General features: G+C 43.4%; 1 protein-coding gene across 45 annotated transcripts; it reads left to right on the forward strand.

Annotated features, from left to right (window-relative positions):
• Positions 1–360: 360 nt before the first annotated feature.
• On the forward strand, positions 361–22,431 carry LOC118365649 (somatostatin receptor type 5-like). Of its 45 annotated transcripts, none has more exons than XM_052491419.1 (6): positions 361–629; positions 17,112–21,241; positions 21,338–21,369; positions 21,434–21,465; positions 21,530–21,593; positions 22,266–22,389. In XM_052491419.1, the coding sequence occupies exon 2, from the start codon at positions 17,203–17,205 to the stop codon at positions 18,646–18,648; it is 1,446 nt and encodes a 481-aa protein (XP_052347379.1). In that variant the 5' UTR covers positions 361–629; positions 17,112–17,202; the 3' UTR covers positions 18,649–21,241; positions 21,338–21,369; positions 21,434–21,465; positions 21,530–21,593; positions 22,266–22,389. The 45 variants fall into 45 exon arrangements, with proteins under 45 accessions (XP_052347379.1, XP_052347353.1, XP_052347354.1 ...); XM_052491393.1 differs by lacking the exon at positions 21,338–21,369 and adding exons at positions 21,850–21,913; positions 21,978–22,009 and having other exon boundaries at positions 17,112–21,305; positions 21,370–21,625; positions 22,298–22,324; XM_052491394.1 differs by lacking the exon at positions 21,338–21,369 and adding exons at positions 21,850–21,913; positions 22,042–22,073 and having other exon boundaries at positions 17,112–21,305; positions 21,370–21,625; positions 22,298–22,324.
• Positions 22,432–23,272: the final 841 nt, after the last annotated feature.

The following is a 23,272-nucleotide window of genomic DNA, read 5'->3' on the forward strand; positions in this document are numbered from 1 at the left end:
TGTGACTGATTATTGTGCTGGAACATTTATCCTGAACTCCCTTGGGGAAAAGATCGCCACATCTTCTACATTAACAATAGCATACTTCGGTTATTATCAAAGAGGGCATACACCAGGCTACAGATTAAGTGGGCAGAGTCTGGTGGAGTGCAATGTCCAAGTGACTCTAGGTGTAATTCAAAGAGTAGAATCCCCAAAGCCCCCATCTCTCTCTCTCTCTCTCTCTCACACACACACACACACACACACACACACACACACACAAACACACAGTAATTTATTTCAACACCTCCTACTTTTCTCCCTGGGGCGCCTGCGAGCAGAAGACCCGTTACCTAGTTACAAGCGAGTGATGGTGCAACGAGTAGCCTAATGTAATGTTGGTGGCTTTCAGTGCAGGCTACCTCTCGGACTCTGAACAGTCAGGTGGAAGTGCGCGTAAAAGAAAGTTCATTCCGTTTGAATTGATTTGTTTTATATCGGACAAAGTAAAGAAAAACAATTGTGTACCCTATTATTTGCAAGTCACATTTTTGGGGGTAATTTCTCAAGAGAAAGCGCAACTTCACCATTATTTAATCACCCAGCTGTGGATACTTACCGAAAAAACGTGTTTGCAAAAGTGAAGGGTAAGATTTTTTTTTTAATGGTTTTTGTTTAGTCTATTACTAGAGCAATATACACTGAGTGTACAAAACATATAAGAACACCTGCTGTTTCCATGACATAGAATGACCAGGTGAATCCAGGTGAAAGATATGATCCCTTATTAATGTCACTTGTTAAATCCACTTCAATCAGTGTAGATGAAGGGGAGGAGACAGGTTAAAGAAGGATTTTTAATCCTTGAGATAATTGAGACATGGATTGTGTATGTGTGCCATTCCAAGGGTGAATGGGCAAGAAGTAAGATTTAAGTGCCTTTGAACACAACCTGGTCTCAGAGCATTTATTATTATTCTGTTTGTAAAGCCAAGACACATCATTTAGTATAATATGTTACGTTTTGTATGGTATGTATTAATTTGTGTATTTACATCACCCATTTCGTATGATATGTTATGAAATATGATTTATATTATATGTTACGAATTTGCCAAATGTACAATATGTTACGAATTTGCATAACATATGATCTGTTATAAATTCTAGCTAGGTGGCTAACAATAGCTAGCTCGCTAACATTAGCTAGTTTATGGGTTATGGTTAAGGTTAGGGTTAAGTTCAGGAGTCAGGTTAAAGGGTTAAGGTTAGATTTAAGGGAAGTATTGGTTTAAATGGTTAAGATTAGGTCGAAGGGTTAGCTAAAAGGTTTAAGGTTAGGGTAAGGGTTAGCTAACATGCTAGGTAGTTGAAAAGTAGATACAAACTAGTAAGTAAGTTGAAAAATTGCAAATGAGCTAAAATGCTGAAGTTATTAAGTTGTCAGTGATGAGATTCGAAATCGCACCCTTTGGGTTGCTAGACGCGTGCTGTTCATCACGGTGTCTCGCCAACATTCCCTAGGTGTAAAATACAGAGGCAAGGTGTTCTTGCAGACCATGCCCACTCCAAACACCCCTCACCTCCCTGCTCACCTCCTCCCACCAGCCAAAAAAGAAAATATATATATATCTTTTTTTTTTACTTCTTTAGTTTTGATAAGAAAAAAGCTGGGGGCTGATATCTGCTGGAGATTGATGGACAAGCAGATGGACAGAGCGCAGAGTTGAGTCAATCTGAGGATGTTTTTAGCACTCAGTCTGGGCGATTGGTGGAAAATCTGGGACAGAGGGCCCGGGGACGATCAAAAGGGAAAAAACTAGAGCTCAGTTAAAGTTAAAGATCATAGGAGAGCAGACTCACCAATGAGGATGATGAGTTCCATCTGTCTGTCTGTAGCTCTGGGGGGGACAGTATGTGAGTCCGCAAGCCCTGAAGAGCTATACCCCGTAGAAAAACACCCACAGGATTAGGTTAAAAATAATAACAAAAACAATGAAATTATAGACATGCTGGATCATCACCCTTTAATTTATTTATATGTGGGTAGGACCTTGCTCAGATGGAAAATCTGGGATCCCAGCAGCTTTCCCACACATATACACACATATACACACATATACACACACACACACACACACACACACACACACACACACACACACACACACACACACACACACACACACACACACACACACACACACACACACACACACACACACACACACACACACACACACACACACACTTCCCCACTCATTGAATCTGGCACATCCCACACACATGCACACTCAGTATGTGTGGTCATGTGGCATTTACAGTCCATACAGAACAAACACGCAATGTTAGGAACTTCTGTAGAAGGTCCAATGATGTTTGTTGTTATTAGAAAACAATGAATGGCTTTTATTAAGACATCATCTTGAGACTACAGTGTTAGAAAAAAAGGTTTCCAAAGGGGTTCCTTGGCTGTCCCCATAGGAGAACCATTTTCAGTTCCAGGTAGACCTGCTTTTTGTTCAAGGTAGAACTCTTTTGGTTTCCATGGAAAGTGTTCTACATGTAACCCAAAAGGGTTGTACCTAGAACCAAAAAGGGTTCATCAAAGGATTCTCCTATGGGGACAGCCGAAGAACCCTTGTAGGTTCTAGATAGCATATTTTTTTCTAAGAGTGTATATTATGAGTTGTCAGTAGAGCAGTGTCTTAGTTCTGTGACTGTTGGGATGGGATTTTTAGATGAAGGCAGAAATATGGAAGCAGATAAGGTATGTAAACATATTTGCATGGCAATGACATTGACCTTGGTTCTTACGTGGTCCTGTTTGCATTCAACACTGAAGGAGACTGATTCGAATGGTGTCCAAGCCATACATGGTGGTTATGTACAGATGTAGGATCTTCATTTGAGCCAGTTTGCTACAGCAGTAAAGGAATCCTGCAGCAAAAAGAAATGTGGATTATCATGTGGATTATAGTTCATGGACATTTTTATATGGGTTGATTGATACATTTGTCATAGGGAAAATGAAGTTTGAAGTTTCAAAGTGGAAATTACAAAATGCAAAAGTATTTTTAAACCTCAAATACACTACTACAAGTAAAACATTTCCTGCATTGCAGTTCTCCTGCAACAGGGTGATCAAATTAAGATCCTACAACTGTATGATGGTACTCGACTTTGACCCATGCCTTTGGCTGCATATTATTCAGTTACTAACATGGCACTGAATCTGTAGGGCACGTGCCAACTGATTTGAGGGCTCTATGAATATTTCGTTTAGATTTTAGTTAGGTTGCTGTAGTTTTGCATGTTGTTTAGCATATCTGATCATTATTTCATAAGAATATGTGAGGTAGCCTGGTCCCATGCTCTTTGTGCTGTAGCCACCTAACATTTGGCATGACAACAAGAGAGGAGTTGGCTCAAGCACAAACAGACTGGAAAACCAGGTTGTGTGAGGGGTGTTGTGGGCGGGGTTGACCCTGTCTGAAGGAATGGATTTATTAGCTATCTAAGTAGTGTTTCCCATACCGACTAATTAACTGATTGGCCCATACAGGTAAAACAAGGCTTTTATCAAGAGGCCTGTCTGCTAGCACTGTGTTTGGTTTACAGGTTATCTTTGCCAACAACTATCTAGACAACTTGTCACAACAGCTATGCGTTACCTCACAAGTGTGATAATTTATTTATTCGTCTTTGATGTAATATATTTTACAGTAAAAACAGATTAAGTACCAAAACGTAAACCTAGTACTATATGTTAGGAGTAATGCAAGTGCTAGTTGGATTAGTTAGTGTGCTGTGATTTGTGCTTAAATGCTTTCTGATTGGTAAAAATGGTTAGCTGTATGCTAAATTTCAGGGACACTGAAGTCTTTCTGTACTGATAGATACATTATTGTGTTCAGTTCCCTTATATCCTCAAACACTGTGGCCTCTAAATCATCAGCTTTTATTGACTCTGACAGTGGCACAACATGAAAAAACAAGATTGACATTTATGAGACAAGAATCTTTGAGATTGCTTTCCGTTTGAAGGGGAAGATTAGATTGGGTAAAAAAATGGGACTGATACTTAATTAAAAACTGAATGACCCCCTAGAGGGTCACAGCTTGCGAAAAGCGTTATCTGTAAATGCCAGCAGGCAAAAATAACAGAAAATAACAGTTCAAGGAAGCAGTGATTGTACCTCCCAGGTAGCAAAGGACGGTGTTCTACATCTAGTCATCCAGTTAGTGGGACCAAATAACAGCTGAGAGTCTTCATTCCCATGGACAGCTATTATCACCACTTTATCTGAGATTCTTAGAAATAGCCCGGCTAGTCTAGTGTTCGGCAGCCATATAACACTGTGCGTATGCTTCTGGTTCAACTGCAAGTTACCCAAGTTGATGATCACTTGTGATTTATCAGGCCTTTGTTAATGACTGCAGTTATGAAGCTTATGAAATATGTAACTGAAATTATTCAAGCAAGTTCATGCATTAAAATGTATTCTGAAGATAGTCTGTTTTTATTTTTTTTCTTATACGTCCCTTAATTGTGTACTTCTTTTACCGTTGCTTGTTTTAGGTTATTTTTAGCCATTGGTGGAGCGTCAGGTACTATCTACAAATGTGGTCAATTTTTGGGGAGTGACAAGTCATTTATGAAACATTTATAAAAGTAGCTATATACTGTGCCTTGTCGAAAGTATTCGGCCCCCTTGAACTTTGCGACCTTTTGCCACATTTCAGGCTTCAAACATAAAGATATAAAACTGTATTTTTTTGTGAAGAATCAACAACAAGTGGGACACAATCATGAAGTGGAACAACATTTATTGGATATTTCAAACTTTTTTAACAAATCAAAAACGTATACGGAGACTTGATTACACACAGGTGGATTGTATTTATCATCATTAGTCCTTTAGGTCAACATTGGATCATTCAGAGATCCTCACTGAACTTCTGGAGAGAGTTTGCTGCACTGAAAGTAAAGGGGCTGAATAATTTTGCACGCCCAATTTTTAAGTTTTTGATTTGTTAAAAAAGTTTGAAATATCCAATAAATGTCGTTCCACTTCATGATTGTGTCCCACTTGTTGTTGATTCTTCACAAAAAATACAGTTTTATATCTTTATGTTTGAAGCCTGAAATGTGGCAAAAGGTCGCAACGTTCAAGGGGGCCAAATACTTTCGCAAGGCACTGTATACTGCACTTTAGATTAGGAGCGGCAAAATGGTTGAATAATAATTAATAAATGGTTTCTAAGCAACTACATTAATCGTCATCTGAGGTATTAATAAGTGCATGTAGACCTACTCACCTTTATAAATTCACTCATTAAGAATTCCTAAATATCCCATTCAAGATATACAGTGCCTTCAGAAAGTATTCATACCCCTTGACTTATTCCACATTTATATGTGTTACAGGCTGAATTCAAAATGGGCTAAATTTATATATTTTTCTCATCCATCTACACACAATACACCATAAAGACAAAGTGAAAAACTGCTTTTTGAAATATTAGCAAATCTATTGAAAATGAAATACAGAAATATCTAATTTACTAGTGTCACGGTTTTCATAAGGTGAAGGAGAGTCGGACCAAACTGCAGCGTGTATATTGTGATCCATGTTTAATAAAACAAACGTAACACGAATCCAAAACACAAACTCTACAAAACAATAAACGTAATGAAAACCGAAACAGCCTAAACTGGTGCAAACTAACACAGAATAAGGACGTCAAGACACTCAGGACAATCACCAAAAATACAACCAAAGAATATGGCTGCCTAAATATGGTTCCCAATCAGAGACAGCGATAAGCACCTGCCTCTGATTGAGAACCACTCCAGACAGCCATAGACTTTGCTAGATAACCCCACTAGCTACAATCCCAAATACATACACACCAAAACCCCAAGACAAAACACACCACAATACAAAAACTCCATGCCACACCCTGGCCTGACCCAATACATGAAGAAAAACACAAAATACTTAGACCAGGGCGTGACAACTAGACTATTCACACCCCTGAGTCAATACTTTATAGAAGCACCTTTGGCAGCGATTACAGCTGTGAGTCTTTCTGGGTAAATCTCTAAGAGCTTTCCACGCCTTGATTGTGAAACATTTGCCTTTTATTCTTTTCAAAATTCTTCAAGCACTGTCAAATTGGTTGTTGATCGTTGCCAGACAACCATTTTCAGGTCTTGCCGTAGATTTTCAAGTAGATTTAGGTCAAATCTGTAACTCAGGAACATTCACTATCTTCTTGGTAAGCAAATACAGTGTAGATTTGGCATTTTGTCGTAGGTTATTGTCCTACTGAAAGATGAATTAATCTCCCAGTGTCTGGTGGAAAGCAGACTGAACCAGGTTTTCCTCTAGTCCTTAACAAATACAAGCATACCCATAACATGGTGCAGCCACCACTATACTATGGAGAGTGATGTAATGTGTAATGTGTTGTATTGGATTTGCCCCAAACATAACACTTTGCACTCAGGACAAAAAGTGAATTGCTTTGCCACATGTTTTGCAGTATTACTTTAGCGCCTTGTTACAAACAGGATGTATGTTTTGTAATTTTTCTTATTCCGTACCGGCTTTCTTCTTTTCACTCTCAATTAGGTTAGTATTGTGGATTAACTACAATGTTGTTCATCCATCCTCAGTTTTCTTCTATCACAGCCATTAAACTCTGTACCTGTTTTAAAGTCACAATTGGCCTCATGGTGAAATCCCTGGGCTGTTTACATACATACCTCTACAAAGTCATGTCGCATATTCTTGACTCTGTCAGAGTTTCTCTCAAATGGCACCTTGTAAAGTTGTTCCATCATCATTCGGTGTCGTTGGAGGATGCGTTGTGTGGTCGACAGGCTTACAGCATTGATGTTGTTAAATATGGTGTCATTATTCAAGATATGCTCTCTTATCTCTCGAATCCTAATTGCATTGTTGGCCAAAACCATGTTTATAATTGCAGTCTCTTGTACATCTGTAAACAAGTGTCCTCGTCCTCCATGATGTCTTTGCCTTTCCACTCTGTAAAGAATTCAAACACAGTATGTGTTCAGCATAGGAGCTGTAAACAATGTAAAAACAAAAATGTAGACCAGCATGATAACCAACCTCATTCATTCAATGCAGTGCAGTAAATGGATGGCTTAGAGTTACAAATGTTTATGCAATACTATGCAGTCATACGTATTTTACAGTACATTACTGTAATGCTAAAATAGTCATTAGATAGTTGCATACCTGTTCACATTTCTGAAGGTTCGAATTATAGACGCCACTGTAAATCAACTCAAGTTGGGCTGGACTCTCAGTCCAGCCCCTCTCATGGTCAAACCGTGGTTGATCACATGATCAGCAAGTGTTGCCCTAATCTCATCAGAGATGGCTCTCCTTCCTTCTCTTCTTTGCCCCCGTCCTCTTCTTCCTCTTCCTGTCCCTCCTACTCCTCTTGCTCTCTGTCCATTGTTGGCATCCATTGTTCAAAACAGGTAATCTGACCTTTGACCTATTTATAGGCCTATACTACAGTAAAGCAGTGATTGGTAAGTGATCAGTTAAGCTATTAGTGTTTGCACATGTGAGGAGTGTGTGTGTGACCTGGTGAATAATTGTAGCATTTTTATTGGTTGTGTTTGGAAAAGGAAAGCAAGTCACTTCCTGTTAGATGTTTGTGTTTTAGGTAGAGAATTGTGTGTAGTGTCTTGAAAAAAGTGTTTTATGCAATTGATAATTGAGTCAAAGGCTGAGAAATAGCTTATGGTTTTGGATATTTGGTGTGTAGTTTTGCACTTTGAGTGAGAGGTTTCAAAAATTGTGTGACATGAAAAGATTTTGTGTGTAAGCAGTTGGAAAAAACTGTAACTAGCTAACATGGTCCATGAAAGGAAATTAGGCTAGCGAGCAAGCATGTTAGCCAGGTAGCCTAGGACATAGACGTTTCGTCAACATGAAAGAGAGGAGGATAGCATTGGCATTTCTCTACAAGTAGGGTGAATATACATACACACATAAATCAGAACCATGGACAGCCACATCATATTTAGGTTACATTGATTGGATTAGATCATTTTTGGTATCTTTTAGTTGTCACAATATACAATATGCTTTGTGGACTTCACCGGACAGAGGTTGCTCTCTGGTTTTGTGATGAAACAAAAGTTGGGTTGAATTTATTCTGCCACTGTGTCCTCTTATTAACTAGGTCTTAGGCCTATATATCACGGCCGCAAGGCATATGAACAAACAGGTTATAGAGCAAACAACGCAATTATCACAACACATAGGTTGTAATATGCCTTTTTTTCTGGCTTGGCTTCCCAAGTGATTTTACCCACCCACTGATACTGGACCTTAGAGATGATTATATGTGTGGGGTAGAGAGATGCGGTAGTCATTCAAAAATCATGGTAAGCACTATTATTGTACACAGAGTGAGTCCATGCAATTTATTATGTGACTTGTTAAGTGCATGTTTACTCCTGAACGTGTTTAGGCTTGCCATAACAAAAGGGTTGAATATATTTTGACTGAAGACATTTCAGCTTTTCATTTGTAATTAATTTGTAAAAATGTCTAAAAACATAATTCCACTTTAACATTATGGGGTATTATGTGTAGGCCAGTGAAAAGAAATATCAATTTAATCCATATTTAATTCAGGCTGTAACACAACAAAATGTGGAAAAGGTCAAGGGGCGTGAATACTTTCTGAATGGACTACATATAAATACATTTATAAATATCAAACCATTAGTCAGCCATTAATTAACAAATGCCTTATAAATCATCTTATGAGTTGATAATACTTTCTTTATAACTGTTTTACAAGTACAATAGTAGAACATTATTAATCATTTACAAATTGTGAATATACATTACTCTTTAGAGATTGCTTGTTGACATTTACAAATGTAGGAACAATGATTAATAAATGGTAAGTAAACTATTTTTAAACTGTTTATAAATGATTAATTAAGGGATCAGTATCTCTATGAACTTCATTTTGTATCCATTATCTCAGATGGGCAAAGAGGAGAAATGACAGAAAGTGCTCATTATTGAGTCAAGGCCCTCGACCAATCGAAGAGCATCAAAATAGACTGGCATCAAAGGCTGTGACACCTGTTTCAAAGAGCATGACGAAGCCAAGAGCAGGACTGGGTGGCAGTTGTCAAAAAACATTGGATTGCTGTTGTTATTTGTTGTTATTGTTGTCCCATTTATATCATGAGCGCACTCCCTGTCCCTCAATAACCTTGCCATAGCAACATATCCTCATGACAGTGAAATGAAAGCACCTATGGAAACATTTTTTAAAAATACACTCTGTTGCCAGTTTATTAGGTACACCACCCCATTCACTAAAATGGTTCGCTCCTACAGACAGTGAGTCACGTGGCCATGGCTTGCTATATAAACCATGCAGACAGGCATCGAGGCATTCAGATACTGTTCGATTGAACGTTAGAATGGGAAAAACTAGTGATCTAAGCAACTTTGAGCGTGGTATCATTCCAAGATGGCGTAGCAGTCAGGCGTCTTTGTCTTCGTCCTGTCGTGTATGCAACTGTATGCAACTGTATGCAACTGTTCAGGGAAGTCAGGAACCAATACACGCAGTCAGTCAGGAAAGCAAAGGCCAGCTTCTTCAGGCAGAAATTTGCATCCTGTAGCTCTAACTCCAAAAAGTTCTGGGACACTGTAAAGTCCATGGAGAATAAGAGCACCTCCTCCCAGCTGCCCACTGCACTGAGGCTAGGTAACACGGTCACCACCGATAAATCCATGATTATCGAAAACTTCAACAAGCATTTCTCAACGGCTGGCCTTGCCGTCCTCCTGGCTACTCCAACCTCGGCCAACCGCTCCAAACCCCCCCGAAAGCCAAGTCAACAAACAGGTCACTGACCATCTGACCACCGCACCCTCTCCGCTGTGCATTCTGGTTTCCGAGCCTGTCATGGGTTTACATCAGCCACGCTCAAGGTACTAAACGATATCATAACCGCCATCGATAAGAGACAATACTGTGCAGCTGTATTTATTGACCTGGCCAAGGCTGTCGACTCTGTCAATCACCACATTCTTATCGGCAGACTCAGCAGCCTTGGTTTCTCAAATGATTGCCTCGCCTGGTTCACCAACTACTTCTCAGACCAAGTTCAGTGTGTCAAATCGGAGGGCCTGTTGTCCGGACCTCTGGCAGTCTCTATGGGGTTGCCACAGGGTTCAATTATTGGGCTGACTCTTTTCTCTGTATACATCAATGGTGTCGCTCTTGCTGCTGGTAATTCTCTGATTCACCTCCACGCAGACGACACCATTCTGTATACTTCAGACCCTTCTTTGGACACTGTGTGAACTAACCTCCAGATGAGCTTTAATGCCATACAACTCTCCTTCCGTGGCCTCCAACTGCTCTTAAATACAAGTAAAACTAAATGCATGCTCTTTAACCGATCGCTGCCCGCTCCTGCCTGCCCGTCCAGCATCACTACTCTGGACGATTCTGACTTAGAATATGTGGACAACTACAAATACATAGGTGTCAAATACATACTGTACATGGTTAGACTGTAAACTCTCGTTCCAGACTCACATTAAGCATCTCCAATCCAAAACTAAATCTAGAATCGGCTTCTTATTTCACAACAAAGCATCCTTCACTCATGCTGCCAAACATACCCTCATAACTGACTATCCTACCGATCCTTGACTTTGGTGATGTCATTTACAAAATAGCCTCCAACACTTTACTCAGAAAATTGGATGCCGTCTATCACAGTGCAATCCGTTTTGTCACCAAATCCCCATATACTACCCACCACTGCGACCTGTATGCTCTCGTTGGCTGGCCCTCGCTTCATATTCGTCACCAAACCCACTTGCCCCAGGTCATCTATAAGTCTTTTCTAGGTAAAGCCCTGCCTTATCTCAGCTCACTGGTCACCATAGCAGCACCCACCCATAGCACACACTCCAGCAGGTATATTTCACTGGTCACCCCCAAAGCCAATTCCTACTTTGGCCGCCTTTCCTTCCAGTTCCAGTTGGAACGAATTGCAAAAATCACTGAAGCTGGAGACTCATATCTCCCTCTCTAACTTTAAGCACCAGCTGTCAGAGTAGCTCACAGATTATTGCACCTGTACATAGCCCATCTGTAAATAGCCCATCCAACTACCTCATCCCCATACTGTTATTTTTTTTCGCTCCTTTGCACCCCAGTATTTCTACTTGCCCATTCATCTTCTGAACATCTATCACTCCAGTGTTTAATTGCTAAATTGTAATTATTTCGCCACTATGGCCTATTTATTGCCTTACCTCCCTCATCTTACCTCATTTGAACACACTGCATATATATTTTACTATTATGTAATTGATTGTATGTTTGTTTATTCCATGTGTAACTTCGTGTTATTGTTTGTGTCGCACTACTTTGCTTTATCTTGGCCAGGTCGCAGCTGTAAATGAGAACTTGTTCTCAACTGGCCTACCTGGTTAAATAAAGGTGAAATAAAATGTTTAATTAAAGTATGATCGTCGGTGCCAGGTGCGCCAGAATCAGTATCTCAGAAGCAGCCGCCCTCCTGGGATTTTCACGCACGAGAGGGTCTAGGGTTTACAGAGAATGGTGCGACACACAAAAATCATCCAGTCAGCAGCAGTCCTGTGGGCAAAAACAGCACATTGATGAGAGGTCAAAGGAGAATGGCAAGCTAACAGACGGGCCACAAACAGGCAAATAACGGTGCAGTACAACAGTGCTGTGTTTCTCGAAATGCACATTTTGTCAATCCTTGTCATGGATGGGCTATTACAGCAGACAAACACACCTGGTTCCACACCTATCAGTTAAAAACAAAGCGACTCCAGTGGGCACGTCATCACAAACACTGGACCATTGAGGAGTGGAAAAACATTGCCTGTTCCGACAAATCCCAGGATTTGGTGTAGGCAGCATGAGTCCATGGCCTCATCCTGCCTGTTGTCAACGGTACATGCTGGTGGCGGTGGTGTGGTATGGGGAATGTTTTCCTGGCACACGTTAGGTCACTCGATATCAATTGAGCAATGATTCCATGCCCCAAATAATTCAGGCTGTTCTGGAGGCAAAGGGGGGTTAGACCCAGTACTAGATGGGTGTACCGAATAAACCGTGTATGATCATGTGCATTAGTGATCATCTTTAAGAGGCATGTGTCTTCTGTTCTTCCCCGCTATGGAACACAATTGATCTGGCTAAGAGGGCTGATTATGTGGATCCGGCTCTGAAGTAGTCACTTAGTTTTAATGTCTCTTTTCCCATGGCAGCTCCGCACTGCCGCACTGACTGGCCAGACTCATTCAGAAATATTTGTTTGCTGGACAAATGGCTCCCGAGTGAAAGAGTAAAAGAGAATGACATTGATTGAAAGACGTGTGTGGTCTGCATTCATACTATATTCCTGCCTTCCCCATGGTACCCTGACCAGCTCAGAACCCCAATTTGTAAATGTACCAGTCTTTTCTTTTTTCAGGCTGGCCCACAGGTCCTGAGCTGCTTCTCTGTGCAGAGAAGAGAAATGCTGGAGATAAGAGAGAGTCTACAGAGAAAAACTGTCCCATCGTGCCAGGACCATTCCACTAACAATATGTTAATAACTGAAGGAAATCAAGGCATTAGTGACAATGTTATGTTCATAACCCAAGGATAAAGATAAATGCAATGGCTTCCCTCTCTTCTCCATGTGGAGCTGAAGACTTCAGAGCGTGATCTTGTTAGCCCGTCATGTGTGCCCTTGATTTGGTTCTGTTTGATTTATGGCAGCAATCCCAACGCGCTCCTTCTCCCTGGTGTCTCCGCAGCTCGTAGAAACCAGCACTAATGTTGGAGGATGGTAAATGTATGCACCTCGCATGAAAATAATCAAACCATTTAGAATATAGAAATTGTGCAATGTATAGAAATGTCAAAATGAAACATTTAAGAAATATACACTGAGTGTACAAAACATTAAGAACACCTTCCTAATATTGAGTTGCATCCTTTTGCCCTCCAAACAGCCTCAATTCGCCGTCTCACGTTCCTTTGCCAGTACATTTTCACAGTTGGTCTTTCTTCATGTATCTCCCTCAGATCAGAACCTGAGCGTCAGTGAGGTGGAAAGCCTGCTTTGAATCTGCTTCACCTCAGCTTCCAGATTTTGAAGTGATGATAACCTTGTAGTGAACTGAGGAAACAGTGTTTGATGAACCCTATCAATGAGCTCAGCTCACGTCTGTGCTATTATAAGTAGGGTTTAGATTTTCCTGAAAGAAAATCATTGGTGATAAATATGACGTGTTCTCAACCACTTAGTACAGATGTCCGTTCAACTACTATTTTTATGTATATTTAGTTGAATTGTCAACTAATGTGAAGTCAACGTGAAATCAACAAAAAATTGCACCATGACGTTGGATTTACATCAAAAGTTTGGTGAAAAAAAATACAGAATTCCCTTACGTTGATGACCTTTTGCAAATCCAATCAGTTTTCCACGTTGATTCAACATCATCACATGTATTTATTTTTTATGACATGGAAACAACCTTGATTCAACCAGTTTTTGCCCAGTGGGAAGTCCCTAGAATTCATGTGTATGTGTCCATTTTGAAGTTCAGTACATCCATTGCTGACCAAATACCTATCTTGTGATGATGGTACCAAGGGACAAAGGATGACCTGCTTGACCCAGGACATTATGTTAAATCAATACATGATCTTCTTTATAATCAAAAATAATAAAAGTCACATTTTTGCAAGTGATTTAAAACGATATACATTTACATTTACATTTAAGTCATTTAGCAGACGCTCTTATCCAGAGCGACTTACAAATTGGTGCATACACCTTATGACAACCAGTGGAACAGCCACTTGCATCTAAATCTTGTTGGGGGAGAAGGGGGGTGAGAAGGATTACTTACCCTTACTTACCCTATCCTAGGTATTCCTTGAAGAGGTGGGGTTTCAGGTGTCTCCGGAAGGTGGTGATTGACTCCGCTGTCCTGGCGTCGTGAGGGAGTTTGTTCCACCATTGGGGGGCCAGAGCAGCGAACAGTTTTGACTGGGCTGAGCGGGAACTGTACTTCCTCAGTGGTAGGGAGGCGAGCAGGCCAGAGGTGGATGAACGCAGTGCCCTTGTTTGGGTGTAGGGCCTGATCAGAGCCTGGAGGTACTGAGGTGCCGTTCCCCTCACAGCTCCGTAGGCGAGCACCATGGTCTTGTAGCGGATGCGAGCTTCAACTGGAAGCCAGTGGAGAGAGCGGAGGAGCGGGGTGACGTGAGAGAACTTGGGAAGGTTGAACACCAGACGGGCTGCGGCGTTCTGGATGAGTTGTAGGGGTTTAATGGCACAGGCAGGGAGCCCAGCCAACAGCGAGTTGCAGTAATCAAGACGGGAGATGACAAGTGCCTGGATTAGGACCTGCGCCGCTTCCTGTGTGAGGCAGGGTCGTACTCTGCGGATGTTGTAGAGCATGAACCTACAGGAACGGGACACCGCCTTGATGTTAGTTGAGAACGTCAGGGTGTTGTCCAGGATCACGCCAAGGTTCTTAGCGCTCTGGGAGGAGGACACAATGGAGTTGTCAACCGTGATGGCGAGATCATGGAACGGGCAGTCCTTCCCCGGGAGGAAGAGGAGCTCCGTCTTGCTGAGGTTCAGCTTGAGGTGGTGATCCGTCATCCACACTGATATGTCTGCCAGACATGCAGAGATGCGATTCGCCACCTGGTCATCAGAAGGGGGAAAGGAGAAGATTAATTGTGTGTCGTCTGCATAGCAATGATAGGAGAGACCATGTGAGGTTATGACAGAGCCAAGTGACTTGGTGTATAGCGAGAATAAGAGAGGGCCTAGAACAGAGCCCTGGGGGACACCAGTGGTGAGAGCGCGTGGTGAGGAGACAGATTCTCGCCACGCCACCTGGTAGGAGCGACCTGTCAGGTAGGACGCAATCCAAGCGTGGGCCGCGCCAGAGATGCCCAACTCGGAGAGGGTGGAGAGGAGGATCTGATGGTTCACAGTATCGAAGGCAGCCGATAGGTCTAGAAGGATGAGAGCAGAGGAGAGAGAGTTAGCTTTAGCAGTGCGGAGCGCCTCCGTGATACAGAGAAGAGCAGTCTCAGTTGAATGACTAGTCTTGAAACCTGACTGATTTGGATCAAGAAGGTCATTCTGAGAGAGATAGCGGTAGAGCTGGCCAAGGACGGCACGCTCAAGAGTTTTGGAGAGAAAAGAGAGAAGGGATACTGGTCTGTAGTTGTTGACATCGGAGGGATCGAGTGTAGGTTTTTTCAGTAGGGGTGCAACTCTCGCTCTCTTGAAGACGGGAGGGACGTAGCCAGCGGTCAGGGATGAGTTGATGAGCGAGGTGAGGTAAGGGAGAAGGTCTCCGGAAATGGTCTGGAGAAGAGAGGAGGGGATAGGGTCAAGCGGGCAGGTTGTTGGGCGGCCGGCCGTCACAAGACGCGAGATTTCATCTGGAGAGAGAGGGGAGAAAGAGGTCAGAGCATAGGGTAGGGCAGTGTGAGCAGAACCAGCGGTGTCGTTTGACTTAGCAAACGAGGATCGGATGTCATCGACCTTCTTTTCAAAATGGTTGACGAAGTCATCTGCAGAGAGGGAGGAGGGAGGGGGGAGGATTCAGGAGGGAGGAGAAGGTGGCAAAGAGCTTCCTAGGGTTAGAGGCAGATGCTTGGAATTTAGAATGGTAGAAAGTGGCTTTAGCAGCAGAGACAGAGGAGGAAAATGTAGAGAGGAGGGAGTGAAAGGATGCCAGGTCTGCAGGGAGGCGAGTTTTCCTCCATTTCCGCTCGGCTGCCCGGAGCCCAATGCTGTTACAGCTTCTTAGACATAAAGAGATGAATCCAGGGTCATTACTGTATGTGTTTTCATGGGATCTACACAGTATGATGGAAGGAGGTAGATAGAGAGAGAGAAAGCCAGGTGTTAATTTGTTCCAGAACCCCTGTACGTCATCAGTAGTGGATGTTTACCCAGTGTGGCATTGCGACTCCACAGCTAGATACAAAAAGGGCCCTCCAAAGCCTTTGAGCTTACCTGAGATTTCTCCTGTCTCACATTTACTGCACACATACACACACTCCATATTTACATTCACACAAGTACATACACACTGATGACAGCATATGTGTTGGCAGAAGAGCTACACACACAGTGGTCTGTGGTGCACCAGAGTACCTAGTTACCAATAAAATGTCAATTATTAGCCCCAGCAGTGGCTGTTTGTGGGAACACACTCTGTTTAATTTGTCTGAGGGGTCAATAGCCACAAAGAGAAGCCAAACACAGGTGTTGCGATCTGGTCAATTTCTCTCCATGCCCTCACTCCTTGTCTGGCCTTAATTATTTCCTGTCTGACTCATGCTGGACTGCGTACCTAGTATCCCGTTTGGGTGTCCTTTTTCATAATTTCATACTTATCATTTCATTTGACCTCCACCACCTGCTGCTCTTTTTTGTTTTGTTTCATCTTCACTCTCATTGTTTCCCCCAGCTCTTCATTTGTCTTGAGACTTGTTTTAACAGCAGCTTTTCACACAGCCAGACACTGACGTCTTCTTCTCTCATGTACCTCATGCTTCTGGGAATTTACCAAACAAGGCTTTCACCTGAATGAAGTGCAAGAACACAATTAAAGCTGTTTGGAAAACCCTCAATGACATATTGTCTGGCCACTATTGTGCCTTGGCCCTGAAAGAGCCCATAAGAGGCATAACAGCGGCAGGCTAGCCTAGTGGTTAGAGTGTTGGACTAGTAACCTGAAGGTTGCAAGTTCAAATCCCTGAGCTGACAAGGTACAAATCTGTCGTTCTGCCCCTGAACAGGCAGTTAGCCCACTGTTCCTAGGCCGTCATTGAAAATAAGAATTTGTTCTTAACTTGCCTAGTTAAATAAAGGTTTTAAAAAAAGATGTCAAGTCTGTCACATCCCTTTTAATGTGTGTCTCTCCTTCTCTCCATTGAGCTACAGATGCTTCTCAATAAAAAATGAGATATGAAAGATCTCCTCAGTTTAATAAGTCTTTCTGGTCTCTCCACAGGACAGATGGGTGGGAGTTGAGAGAGACAGACAGACATCCCCCTGATCCTCCATCTCTCCTGCCTGGACTTCTGCTCACCGCCCCCTCAGAGATGGCAGAGGACATGTGGGAGAACAGAACAGTCCCCAGCCCTTACCCCCACCTCCCCCTGTCTTTTCTACTATGCAACGACACCCTCCTCAATGACACCCTCCTCAACGACACTCTCTTCAACTGTATCAACTCCACCAACATTCCAGAAATGCCATTAGGACCCAGTGTAGCAGGGGTCCTCATCCCACTCATCTACATCATCGTCTGTGTCATCGGCCTTGGCGGGAACAGCCTGGTCATCCACATTGTGCTGCACTACTCCAAGACGGAGTCTGTGACTAACATCTACATCCTGAACCTGGCCATCGCTGATGAGCTCTTCATGCTGGGCCTGCCCTTCCTGGCTGTCCAGAACACCCTCCAGTTTTGGCCCTTTGGCTCCTTTATGTGCCGCCTGGTCATGACCGTGGACTCCATCAACCAGTTCACCTCCATCTTCTGCCTGACCGTCATGAGCATTGACCGCTACCTGGCAGTGGTCCATCCCATACGCTCCTCCAAGTGGCGGCGGCCCCAGGTGGCCAAGGTGGTCAACGGCACAGTGTGGGCCATCTCCTTCCTGGTGGTCCTGCCTGTGGTAATCTTCGCCAACGTCCACAAGACGGGCGGCACCTGCAATATCTCCTGGCCTCGGCCGGCCGACATTTGGCGGGCGGCTTTTATCATCTACACGTCCACAGTGGGTTTCTTCTGCCCACTCCTCATCATCTGCCTCTGCTACCTGCTCATCGTCTTCAAGATCCGTAGCTCAGGCAAGAAGGTCCACGCCACGTCCACCAAGCGCAGGAAATCGGAGCGCAAGGTGACGCGCATGGTGGTGATCGTGGTGGCCGTGTTTGTCTTCTGCTGGTTGCCCTTCTACGCCCTCAACATCCTCAACCTGCTGGTGTCTCTGCCATCAGAGTACCCGGGCCTCTACTACTTTGTTGTGGTAATGGGCTACGCCAACAGCTGCGCCAACCCCATCGTCTACGGCTTCCTGTCAGAAAACTTTAAGCGGGGCTTCCGCAAGGCCCTGTGTCGCTCCTCACGCAAGGTGGAGAGCCACGACCTGACTGAGCGCCAGCAGCAGCAGGAGGAGAGAGGGAGGGTGCTGAAGCCCCGGGAGAGCTTGAGGAGGGTCGTACGAGATGAGGAGGAGGAAGAGGATGATGATGACAGGGAGGATGTCACAGAGATGACGGAGATCTGTAGGATCGCCCAGAATGGGAACGGACATCCTGAGAGTTCCCTGGCCCTGTTAACACCCAAGGCGCCAGCTCCAGGGGCATCTGAGCATGTTGCATCCCCTGAAAGGAAAGCCATAGCTGGTGACATTGGTGGGAAAGGCCCAAACTTGGGGCCTCCAGCATCCCTGCATAATGGACACACCAATGGGAGTGTCAAACCACTGCCAGAGGAGCCGGTGGAGAAGAACTCCTCACTGGAGATAAGCTACCTATAATGTAAAATAACTGTCTCCGAAGTCAGTTACCTGATGGAACTTGCATTAATATTTTGTGGTATTCAAGTAATGTCTATTTAAATGTACAGCGCTATACACATATAGAGAAGAGAAGCACTCTGTAAGGCCATAGCACCTTTCATTATTTTAATGCTACATTTCTGATCAACGGGCTGAGAGTGTTTGAACTCTGCATCAAGCCAATGGAATTTGTGTTACAATGACTTGATACTGCCTGTAAAACGGTGTATATACTAGGTTGTTTCTGAAGACATTTGTATCATTTCAATCTGTGCAATATGTTTTACAACATGATCACTGTATGTACATAATGTCTGTGCCTTTTTCCAAACTTATCTGACATATCTGATTGTAATTGTATTACATTTGTACTGCACAATGTGACAATCAATTATATATAGATGAATGTAGCGTCACTTTTATATCCTAGTCATTCACCTCGCTACACCTTAGCTGGAGGAACAGAGGACAGAAGAAAAAGAAGACACCTTGTGTAGCTTCTATCCCATGGCAACAGAATGGCCCTACATGCACAATCAGAGGAGGAAAACAGGTGCCCTGATTGGCATAAAATCAAACAGTGGTTATAGATTTTTGAGGGTTTATTTTGCTTGTGTGTTGTGAGCCGTGGTTGTGTTTGTACTGCTGCTATGTGGGGGAAGAAAAGGGCTCTGGAAAGAGTTGGTAACTTGGCATCCGGTGACAGTGTCACATGTTACTGAATATCAAGGTGGAATATCTGGCAACAGTGTCTCATGTGACTGAATATCAAGGTGGAATATCTGGTGACAGTGTCTCGTATTACTGAATATCAAGGTGAAATATCTGGTGACAGTATTCAATTTGCTTGAGGGCATACCAAGGTTGCACATATCTGATTGTTGTTGTGTTGTTGTTCAACACTTGACCCTCTGGTTTCTGTAACTCGGCCTATATAGTATGCCATTTAAAAGGTCAAGGAACATCAGAGTTCCTACACACTGATTGTTTCTTCTAAGAATGTCTTTTTCCTGTTCTTTTGAATGCTATCTGGCAGCTATGACAGGGGAGCCACATTAGAGGCATTGAGGTTGAACAGACAGAGGATATGAGAATATAGACAGATAAGATATGAGCATGAATGGCTGAAATCACGACATTGTAGGGATGGTATCTACAATATCTGACATATAGGTGATTCATATGACTAAATGTTTAATAAATGTATTTGTTTTATCATAGATATTTACTTGGACAACAAAAGGAGTGCAGAATGTAAAAATAGTGCACACACCAAGCCATGAAAAATAAACTGGTACTGCATTATTAGACCGTTACACCAGAGTTATCACACAGCCACAAGCCCTCATTAACCAATTTGCCCAGTGGAGTGGAAGGCATTAGGTGAAACCACACTGACCAACACATAAAGTGCCTCAGTATATTGTTACACTCCACGCATTCAATGATACAAATGATACAAATAGCAGTGTATTGTAGAAAGCAGTTTAACTCACTTGAACAATGCTATCTGATCCATGATAAATCCATTTCCTCTGCCACACTCCCACACACACACTCTCTCTCACAGCTGCATTAAGAGGTGTGAAAACATCATTAAAGGCTTATGAAAAGTGAGTTGTTTCACTGATGCCATGCTTGCAGTTCCGCTGTGACTTGTGACAAGCAGCATACTGTGAAGTGTTGTATAATTGCCAGTTTCATGTCAAATATACACTTGTTTACTTGTACTTGAGTTGTGTATGGGATTATTCTATCAAATATGATTTTTGTTTTCCACTGTTTGTGTGATCTTTCCTCAGTGATAATCAGCGCAGTGCTTATTGTAGACGGAGGTGAGGCAAGCAGCTGACCACCTGATTGGTCGACGGGTGGTATCTTATTGAATCTGTGTGATTCATTGTCCGCTCTCTCCACCCACAGAAGCCCACCTCAGTATGATATGGGCACAGAAAGAAGCAAACAGAACCACAGGTGACTCTGATAACACTGATATAATTCACTCTTTTTGGCAGTGGCTACTATGGAAACACTATGTAAACAGTGCCTGTAGCTCAAGGGTAAGAACACAACAGAGCCCTGAAAGTCAGAGAATAGGCATAGTATTTCTCATCCAGATGTGCTATTTGGTTTGGGATTAAATCTCTCAATCCAAGGGCAACACACATGTATTGACATGTTCTCAGCTAACTATCTGTAGAGGAGCATTCTGTGGTGTGGCCATTGCGTTCCAATGGGCCATACCAAAACACCATCAGTGTTATTGTGCCTCTTTTTTTGATGATGTCTCAAGCATCTCATTGTGCCAATGCAATCTGACAGTTTAGGCATTGCTCAAAAAGACAGCTGGGGGATAACAGGTAAATGGTTTGCTGATGGTTTGTGGGAGAAGGGACTGTTCTAGCAGATGAGGTGTGGGAGAAGGGACTGTTCTGGCAGATGAGGTGTGGGAGAAGGGACTGTTCTGGCAGAGGAGGTGTGGGAGAAGGGACTGTTCTAGCAGATGAGGTGTGGGAGAAGGGACTGTTCTGGCAGAGGAGGTGTGGGAGAAGGGACTGTTCTGGCAGATGAGGTGTGTGAGAAGGGACGGTTCTGGCAGATGAGGTGTGGGAGAAGGGACTGTTCTGGCAGATGAGGTGTGTGAGAAGGGACGGTTCTGGCAGAGGAGGTGTGGGAGAAGGGACTGTTCTAGCAGATGAGGTGTGGGAGAAGGGACTGTTCTGGCAGAGGAGGTGTGTGAGAAGGGACGGTTCTGGCAGATGAGGTGTGGGAGAAGGGACTGTTCTGGCAGATGAGGTGTGGGAGAAGGGACTGTTCTGGCAGAGGAGGTGTGGGAGAAGGGACTGTTCTAGCAGATGAGGTGTGGGAGAAGGGACTGTTCTGGCAGAGGAGGTGTGGGAGAAGGGACTGTTCTGGCAGATGAGGTGTGGGAGAAGGGACTGTTCTAGCAGATGAGGTGTGGGAGAAGGGACTGTTCTAGCAGATGAGGTGTGAGAGAAGGGACTGTTCTGGCAGATGAGGTGTGGGAGAAGGGACTGTTCTGGCAGAGGAGGTGTGGGAGAAGGGACTGTTCTAGCAGATGAGGTGTGGGAGAAGGGACTGTTCTGGCAGAGGAGGTGTGGGAGAAGGGACTGTTCTGGCATATGAGGTGTGGGAGAAGGGACTGTTCTGGCAGATGAGGTGTGGGAGAAGGGACTGTTCTGGCAGAGGAGGTGTGGGAGAAGGGACTGTTCTGGCAGATGAGGTGTGGGAGAAGGGACTGTTCTTACAGATGAGGTGTGGGAGAAGGGACTGTTCTGGCAGTAGAGGTGTGGGAGAAGGGACTGTTCTAGCAGATGAGGTGTGGGAGAAGGGACTGTTCTGGCAGAGGAGGTGTGGGAGAAGGGACTGTTCTAGCAGATGAGGTGTGGGAGAAGGGACTGTTCTGGCAGAGGAGGTGTGGGAGAAGGGACTGTTCTGGCAGATGAGGTGTGGGAGAAGGGACTCTTCTGGCAGATGAGGTGTGGGAGAAGGGACTGTTCTGGCAGAGGAGGTGTGGGAGAAGGGACTGTTCTGGCAGATGAGGTGTGGGAGAAGGGGCTGTTCTGGCAGATGAGGTGTGGGAGAAGGGACTGTTCTGGCAGATGAGGTGTGGGAGAAGGGACTGTTCTGGCAGATGAGGTGTGGGAGAAGGGACTGTTCTGGCAGATGAGGTGTGGGTGAAGGGACTGTTCTGGCAGATGAGGTGTGGGAGAAGGGACTGTTCTGGCAGATGAGGTGTGGGAGAAGGGAATGTTCTGGCAGGTGAGGTGTGGATTTCGTACTCTGCCTGGTGGCTCTTTTCTTGATTGTCATTCTTGAAGTTGCTATGTTTTGTGCATCAGCAGGAGCAAATCCCTAAATGTAATTAGATTAATAAAATAAAAAGTTGCTCTGAATAAGACCATCTGCTAAGTGACGTAAATGTAAAATGTAAAAATAAAGATTTTGTTGCTGTGAAACGGCTGTCTGTTTGATTGACTGTGTTCGTTATCCAAAACAAGTGGAAACAATCCATAACAACCAAAGTCATTATATTTACCTTTACCAAAATGTCTTAACATAGCCTAACAGTAATCATCATGTTTCTTAACATAGCCTAACAGTAATCATCATGTTTCTTAACATAGCCTAACAGTAATCATCATGTTTCTTAACATAGCCTAACAGTAATCATCATGTTTCTTAACATAGCCTAACAGTAATCATCATGTTTCTTAACATAGCCTAACAGTAATCATCATGTTTCTTAACATAGCCTAACAGTAATCATCATGTTTCTTAACATAGCCTAACAGTAATCATCATGTTTCTTAACATAGATGGAGTTTCTGTGCTTTACTATATACTCCTGCTGAAGCACTTCAATAAAATATTTTCAATCCCATTTATTTCCAAACTCGCTTTTCCAAAAGGCCTTTTCTGCAAAGATTACAAGCAACAATGACAAAATCTGTCCTGCCGGTCTCACATTGAAACAGCATGTAGAGCTGTAGGTATAACACTCACTACACATTGTGTTTCTCCTCAAGTAAAAACGTGGGTTAACACACGGAAATTATATTTTGGCAGAGACATGCTGCTG

This window comes from Oncorhynchus keta, chromosome 32, assembly GCF_023373465.1.
Source record: "Oncorhynchus keta strain PuntledgeMale-10-30-2019 chromosome 32, Oket_V2, whole genome shotgun sequence".
NCBI lineage: Eukaryota > Metazoa > Chordata > Actinopteri > Salmoniformes > Salmonidae > Oncorhynchus > Oncorhynchus keta.

Excerpts from the sequence above, each read along its gene's own strand:
- LOC118365649 (XM_052491411.1), top strand. The coding sequence starts at position 17,203 with ATGGCAGAGGACATGTGGGAGAACAGAACAGTCCCCAGCCCTTACCCC.